Below are 7810 nucleotides of genomic sequence, written 5' to 3'. Positions count from 1 at the left end.
CAAAGATTGTTTAGATAGGTTTTTCTTTACCTTATCTTTCCACAAACAGTCTTGTAAAATCTGTATTGATCTTCTCTATCAATATATATTTTAAACTTGAAAACATTGTGTTTGTATTCATTCCCCCCCCCCCGCCTTCTACAAATTGTTTCTTATCTTGTAGACCCTTTCGGGACCAACATTAAGTACCTCCTGAGATCTCTTCAAGCTTTATAGTTAACTTTATCTGGTGTTTATACTTGTGAGCTAGAACCAGAGGCAATTCAGCCTTCTTATGATCAAACCTAGCAACTTTTTGACTCTCAAATCAATCCTTTCTTTATAGTTGCATGTATCAACAAGAAGATGAAGTTCCAATCTCCTACCTCAAGTCCAAGACACCATAGAAGCCAGATTTCACCAAAAACTACTTCCCAGAATAAAGATATAGTGAAAAGAAGGGCGTCAATGATCTACAGATAACTCTGTAGAACCCCCTCTTAATGAAGATCTTGCTTTTTTTAGATCAGTTCCTTTTCAATACTTAGGGGGGATATTGTTAGTCCCAAATTTTTCATGTAAAAGTATTGTAAAGACAGTCATAAAATGTTTGTAACTGTTGAGTCTCTAATTAGTCTGCGGTACCTTTCCACATAACCCAACTACCTCTCAAGTCTTCCTTCAGAGATCAACACTTATCCTTTTATTCAAGGCTTTGAAAATCTAACCTACAACCGTTCTCGCCTATAGTGTGTTATGCACCTTTACACATGGAGGATTCTTATTCGGTGGTGCATTAACTTAAAGCCTTAGGGCCTATAAGTATCATCTTCATGTCTTGTTTTAAATATGGATTTTTTTACTGAAAAAACATTCACGATAAACACTTTGAAGTCTTGATTGTAATTTCTCTCAAGTTTATTCAGAAGATTTAGATAAATACAAATGACTAAAACTCGTGGTGAGATCCTCTTCATTTGTTTTTGATAAATTGTCTAGATCATCTAAAGCTTCTACAACATCTTTTCTGTTCTTGATCTAAAATTGAGAAATCTGGAACCCTAGGCTTTAAGTCTTACACTTTGTCATGACGATATGTATATCAGGTCTTAGTAGGATCTGAGTTGCATATAAGCTTCATAGAGGTTCCGGTAGGATGGTATTAAAGGTGTTATCCAGTCTTGAAAATAGCAGATTTTATGGTTCTTAGTGACCTTGGACTTAATACTAAGTCTATTAGAAATTACATAGTCTAGTTTAGAACTCTGATGCATATCTTGCTCTCTTCTTTTATAAACTTTAAGTAATTTTGTATTAAAGTTGCTTTACCTTGAAGGAAATTGAAAATTTTAAATTATTTGCTATTTTTGAAATTTTAGGGGTGTTACATTCTTAAATCTCAATTTCATCTACGTAATGAGATTATACATGACATTATTAAGGGGACGTCGTGATCATGAACATGTCTACTAGGAAACAACTCAGCTCTTTAATTGCATCGACTTTAAATTTGGATGACAACTTCCTTAAGAATGTAGGGGTCTTAAATAGACGATCGGGTTTTCTATGATTAGTGCACTATCTATGTTAATTCTCGACTTGCATGGTGATAGCTATGAATTGTAAGTGTTCATATAGTGGGTATAAAGTCCCGCCAGTGGTGGTACAAGTGCACGCCGATACTATAATCGCTTCAAGTAATAAAGTGGTATGGTACCAAGATCGTTTCCACAGGGATTGAACTATTGAGAATCAGAGAGTTCCATGAACTTCTTGAGCACGTTTCGGTTGTGAATAAAACTTGGATTTTCATTGATAGAAACACCTAAAAGACGAAATAAACCTTTTTAAATTAAGAGATGGGTATGAGTGTAAGTTTTGCTTAAGACGATTGTAGGAACAAGTTGGTCAGAAACTCATGGGTCTTCTATACGAACTTCAATATCTCAAAAGTGAATTTTCATATATTGTGCCCACGGAGTGTTCACAAAGTTCCCATTGTCATAGATAAAGCTTGCCGAATTAGCTAAGTGTTAAAAAGATATCTAGTTCCACTGGTCTGAAGATTTACACTCAAATCTCTTTGTAATGTAAATCTCGACTAATATTTGAACTTTAGCTAACAACATGCAAAATCCGTATCTCTACGTGATTATCAAAGACTCTTTCAAATCTTTGTGCATCACTTAAGCCCTATTTCGAATCCGTCCATCTCTGGATCAATGATCTAATATTAACACCTTAAAATGATCGGCTTATCCATGTTGAGTTTAAGTCCCGACTTTAAGTGACCAAGCTTAAGAATTAGTAACATTGGCAACACCCTAGTGTGCCTACTAGTCTTAAGTTTGACTCACAGTCACACCCGAAAGAGGTGATTAGTTCATTATAAAACTAAAGAACATAGAAGAAGTAGAGAAACGCATACATAATACTTTAATTGAAATTTAACTAAAACTGATGCCACAGTGGACAGATAGTGGGCAGAAATGTAATTAAAATTAAATACAAGACAAGAAGTAAATACATAAAATTGAACTCTAACTATTGCTCTAGGTCTTCAGTTGAGAGTAAATGCTCCAAAGATGTCTCCCAAAGTTGAGAGTAAATGCTTCAATTTATAGGAGAGAGGGAGAAATGAACATTCTTTTTATCCAAAGAAAAGACACGTCATTTCTACTTTAGTCATTCCACTTTCTTGCAAGATCTTCTAGATTTGTTTGTCATCTTTTGAAAGGATGCAAAAGGGAGGGATGGGCATCCCCTTGATTTAAGGAAAAAAGTACTTTAAGCCATTCTTTAAACAAAAGGGTCTATCCCTTTAAATTTTGTGATATCTCCAGAATGGACTGCAGTTTTAAATCCTTTAAATACTCAGAAAATATGGTGCTTAATCTTATCCAGATCTGCCTTGAAAAAATTATCACAGTGGACAGGAAGTGGGAATGCATTGGGCACTGTCCAGTAGTTATGGTTTTCACAATAAAATCAAATTCTTGACCTTTTATCATCTCTTAAGAACATTTTAGACGAAAAATATAAGATAGATGTAAAATGGGTACATAAAAGATTAAAGATAGGGAGTACTGAACAATAAAGAACTCTCAACATTGAGAGCTATCACATGGTCATCCTTGTAACATGAGTAATAAGTCAACTATTTAGCATTAGGTCCACACATAGGCAAAATGATAAGTGTTTGAAAATCAAGGTGAAAAACTGGTGGTTTTTTATGAGGTCGATCTCTCGTACTTTTGCATATTCCGATAATGGAATAATATCCTTCTGGTAGCAAATAGCATTCATAAAACATTTTCGTTATTAGAGTTCCTTTTATTTTACTTAAAAGTGAAAATAAATGAACACGTACTTTGTTTTTCTTTAAGTGAAAAGGGAACCCATTGAACAAAACATGAGTAATTGAAAAAGTGAATCGGTGTGATAAATGCCATTGTTGAGTACTTACACACACAAAATCACAAGTTATGTATCTTGTTTTATTATGGTTCATAGATTTCAATTGAATTAGATGGCTTTTAACATATCCTTAAGTCCAATCACTTAGAGAACTTTCATATACAGTGACAATATGCATCTGAAATATATTTCAAATCTTAAGCAAACTATATTATTCATGAATACTAAAATTGTTCACCACAACGACTACCATTATAAGTAGTTAAAATGTTATTGGCTTTTAACTTGTCGTTGGTATTTCATACACAACCTTACGCATTACCCACTCTCTGACCCAGCCATTGCATTAGTTTTCAATGTGAGAACATGTGAAACCCTTGTTATATTACTCTTCAAAAGGGTCTTTAGAAAAAGAAGAAGATTCCGACATATATTGAGGAAAATGGTCTAAATTTAGTCGATGTGGAACTCAGTACCTCCTCCAACAAAGGCTAGACGGATACTGATTGTCACAATGTGTCAAGGAGGGTTTGATACACACATATTGTCCTAGAATGTCAAGTCTTGGAGTAGTAAACATTTGCTCTGATACCATTAAAAATATATAAAATCGTCACTGAATTACTCTTCAAAAGAACTTTTAAGCAAAAAAAGAGTTCCAACATATACCAACTTAAATTAAAGACTACAACATACAAAATTGCTATGTAATTCTATTTCAATATGTATATCATAAGAAGTTCGTTAACATGCAATGAATAGACCACCATAACTCATCAAGATTTAAGAACCACAAGTGTAGCGTTCATGTAGGCTCCAACCATTTAACCCATTTTGTTTTAGACCAACCACAAGTGTAAGTGTAGGGTTCATGAAGGCTCCAACCACTTAATCCAAATGCTCCATCACTTCAATTTCGACCAAAAGCAAAAACCCACGACACCACAAGATTGAGGTGATGACGTGGAATTGGCATAATATATAAAAGGGATGTGAGAGTCCTTTAACTTACAAGAAGCAGGGACCAACTCAAAAAACATATTTAACGGTGGCATCATTCAATTATGATGGAACTTTTTTCAAAACATGACATCATTTAATTAAGAAAATGACATTAATATGATTTGATCGAACTTGGATTTGAGATGGAAGAAAAGTCTTACAAACTAATTCTACCAAAAAAAACTTGTTCTTAATGTATTTTCAAAATCTATACAGACATACAACAAATTAATACGGTGACACTTTTCACGACTCTAATTTTTTTTATGTTACAACAAATGAACAATACGGAGGCACAGACCACCATATGCTACATATTGGGTCCGTTCCTAAAAAGAAGTGCTTCATGTGCCAAATCACATATGATGCAATTAGGGGTATAAACGATACGAGACAACTCGCGAGCTACTTGAAATCGACTCGGTCAACACTCGACTTGAATAGGCTCGTCTCAAACTCGAGCTCGACATATTAACAAGTCGAGTCAAACTACTCAATACTCGACTCGAAGAGCTCGTGAGATACTCGATTATTTTATATATAGTTAGTTTTAAATATAATCAGTTTTTATGATAAAATTTGTAAAACATAAATAATAAAAATATCTTATATTTTTAGATATTTAAACAAAATTATGTATTTTTATAATTATAAAAATTAATTTTTTTTATTAGAATCACAATTAAAAAAACAAAGAAAAACTGCAAAAAGAATTAGTGAAATTATCTCACATTGAAAAAGAGATGGTAAAGAAAGGAAGAAAATATGTTATAAAAAAAGAATGAGATGAATATAATTTTTAACTTTGTCTTTTTTATGATGGAGTTTAAAGTTGATTCCTTTAGTTTTATAAAAACTCAGAATGTTTTTAAATTTTAAAATTTATAAGAAAAAAACCCTAAAATCTCATAAATTTCAATGGGTAAGCTTGGTTCGAACTTGGTTTTGAACTTGAGAAATAGTTATCGAGTTTGAGTCGAGCTTGGAATTTTACTACTCACGAGTTTTCGAATTGAGTTCGAACTTGAAAATTGGGTTTCGAATGCGAGTATAGTGATACTCGAGCTCGACTCGTATCATTTACACCCGTAGATGCAACACAATCAATATGGCATATGCAATGGTTAGTCAAGATCGCACATGCAATGGTTGGTCCATGCAGTATATCCGTGGATGAATGACCTATTCAAAATTTTCTTTTAAACCCATTATCCGTGAACCTTCAGACAGATTTTAGCATGTCACTTGTATGCATCATAATATCACTTGTATACACCATAATGTGCTAAATTTGTTACAAGGTTATGTTGTTGATAAAATCTCGTTTAAGGTCAACACCTAAATTGTCCATTTTACGAGGGACTGTCGCGACCGTTCAGGTGAGCAGGTCCTGGATTCCGTAAAAAAATGACGACTTTTTATAAACCTCGAAGATTGGCTATTTCTTCAAATCTTTCGGTCATAAATGGCCATCTTGACGGAATTTTTTGTTACGAAATCGGATTCAAACACACGATGCAAGGCTTTTCTTCTTATAAAAGTAAACGTAAACTCTAGATGCTACAAAAGCTCGAGCAAGACGATCCTAAAACAACCGAGATCAGATGAAACACCATACCACACATATTTACATGACCTACACACACACGAAACACAGCATCTATCTACGAGACACATGCGTAGCCAAAACCGTGGAAGGTGGATGAATGAGATCACATCTCACAGGTCGTAAGGAGGACGAGGGCTCCTGGTTCCAATCCCGCTTGCCTTCTCGAAAGCATCCGATGCAGACTTCCTCCGAAACCTGAATGCCTCTGATCTGCCTCCTGATCACATCTCATGTTAGCTCAATTAGTAATCATCTCAACTTCATGTGTATCAACGTGAGTTATGGAATATGGCCCAAAGTTTTTACACTCCCAATCATGTATGTTTTAACTTTTAGAACAATTATAACATGTAAAAGCGTAAGAAAAGCTTGATATTACAGTATTTGCCAGTTAAAAAATAGGCCATAATTCTATATTTAATTAAGTTGGTGTTCCATTTTTTCTTCCCCTAACCATTGATTAGTAAATAATTAAATCTGAATGATTAGGGTTAAATTATGGACAATGTCTTTTTCATGGTGGTAGATGGGAGATAAATCTAATCTATAATTGCAAACAAAGAGACAAATTTGCCTCGTTGTTATCCAACTTCCTACTTGTAAACGGTCAAACTTGTTGTAATTACCAAACTACCCTCGTTCCTATCACCCTGGATGGTTCTAGATCATGAAGACGCGACGCGATGCACGCTTACCGGGGAAAGGAGATACCGGAGTTGTAGATCCGGCGGGAGATGCCGGCGGCGTGTCGGTCAGAGTTCTCTCAGGTTTTACGATCATTATACTGCGTGTTACTCTCATCGTAGGATCCTCTACCGCCGTACTCGTCACCGGCGGCAATTCTGCTTCAGAGAAAGCAAATGAGTTGGTTTGGTAAAGAGTACAGATCCGACTACTTACAGGTTTAGACTCCATTTTTTCATGAAAATAAGTGAGGTTTTGGGTCGGATACACAGTCTGACATAAACTGTTGGTTTCAGGATCGGAAACATTTCCAAAATAAGGTTCAAATTTAGTTTTACCACCGATTAATCTGAGAAAGTATTGCTTCTATTTTTAGATCATTTTAGAATTTAACAAACAGTAATTACAGGAATCAATTATAATCACAAGTTCATAATCAATTAAAATTCGCGCCAAATTGGAAATCTGATGATCACAGGAAGCAATTAAGCTGTAATCAATACGATTTTAATCTTTGAGAGAAGGGATTTTTCAAGTAAAATGTTAAAAAATTTAAGTGTTCAACATATTCTTCAACAAGTTCAAAAGCGGCAGGTAACAGCGTACCCTTGCCGGAATCCGATGACCCGAAACTAAAAGTAGAATGTTTTCGCAGCTTTCCGAGGCCTTTATCCGGCCGAGGTCCGGCGACTGTGTCGTCCCAAAACTGATCGAGTAAGCTCATAGCAGCAAAGTTTACCGAGCAATAGAGATTGTAACAGACACCCCTATGGAAATGGTGGAGTGATTTCAAGACTGGCCATGGAGGTATTTAATGGGGGATTGGAGCATAAAGTTGGAACAGGTTCTTTATACGGGTATTTGATCGTGGCCGTTGATTTTGGATCTATGTAGACCTTTATACACGTAAAGATAAGATCGATGTCAAAAATTAGATGAGATTGCCACGTGACAGGTCTATATACTAGAGGCTAAAAGTCACGAGCCCTCCTTAATTACCTTTTGCCCTTGGATCTCTGTGGAAATTACGAAAATGGGATCGTGGTCTAGCCGCCTCTCTAATGTTGACACGTGCAATTACTTTTACACCTATTACCCCCAGGAAATTACGAAAATGGG

At 35.1% G+C, this 7810-nt stretch overlaps 1 protein-coding gene across 3 annotated transcripts; it reads right to left on the bottom strand.

Moving 5' to 3' along the window:
- Positions 1-5901: 5901 nt before the first annotated feature.
- On the bottom strand, positions 5902-7495 carry LOC112503147 (dormancy-associated protein homolog 3-like). Of its 3 annotated transcripts, none has more exons than XM_025107214.1 (3): positions 7298-7495; positions 6703-6849; positions 5902-6217 (listed from the first exon to the last, which is right to left on the bottom strand). In XM_025107214.1, the coding sequence occupies exons 1-3, from the start codon at positions 7413-7415 to the stop codon at positions 6111-6113; spliced, it is 372 nt and encodes a 123-aa protein (XP_024962982.1). In that variant the 5' UTR covers positions 7416-7495; the 3' UTR covers positions 5902-6110. The 3 variants fall into 3 exon arrangements, with proteins under 3 accessions (XP_024962982.1, XP_024962983.1, XP_024962981.1); XM_025107215.1 differs by having other exon boundaries at positions 5902-6224; positions 6719-6849; XM_025107213.1 differs by having other exon boundaries at positions 5902-6224; positions 7298-7488.
- Between the last annotated feature and the right edge of the window lie 315 nt (positions 7496-7810).

The sequence above is a fragment of the Cynara cardunculus genome, unplaced genomic scaffold, assembly GCF_001531365.2.
Source record: "Cynara cardunculus var. scolymus isolate 2C unplaced genomic scaffold, CcrdV1 Un_Scaffold_2605, whole genome shotgun sequence".
Lineage (NCBI taxonomy): Eukaryota > Viridiplantae > Streptophyta > Magnoliopsida > Asterales > Asteraceae > Cynara > Cynara cardunculus.
This window is presented reverse-complemented; position numbering and strand designations above follow the sequence as displayed.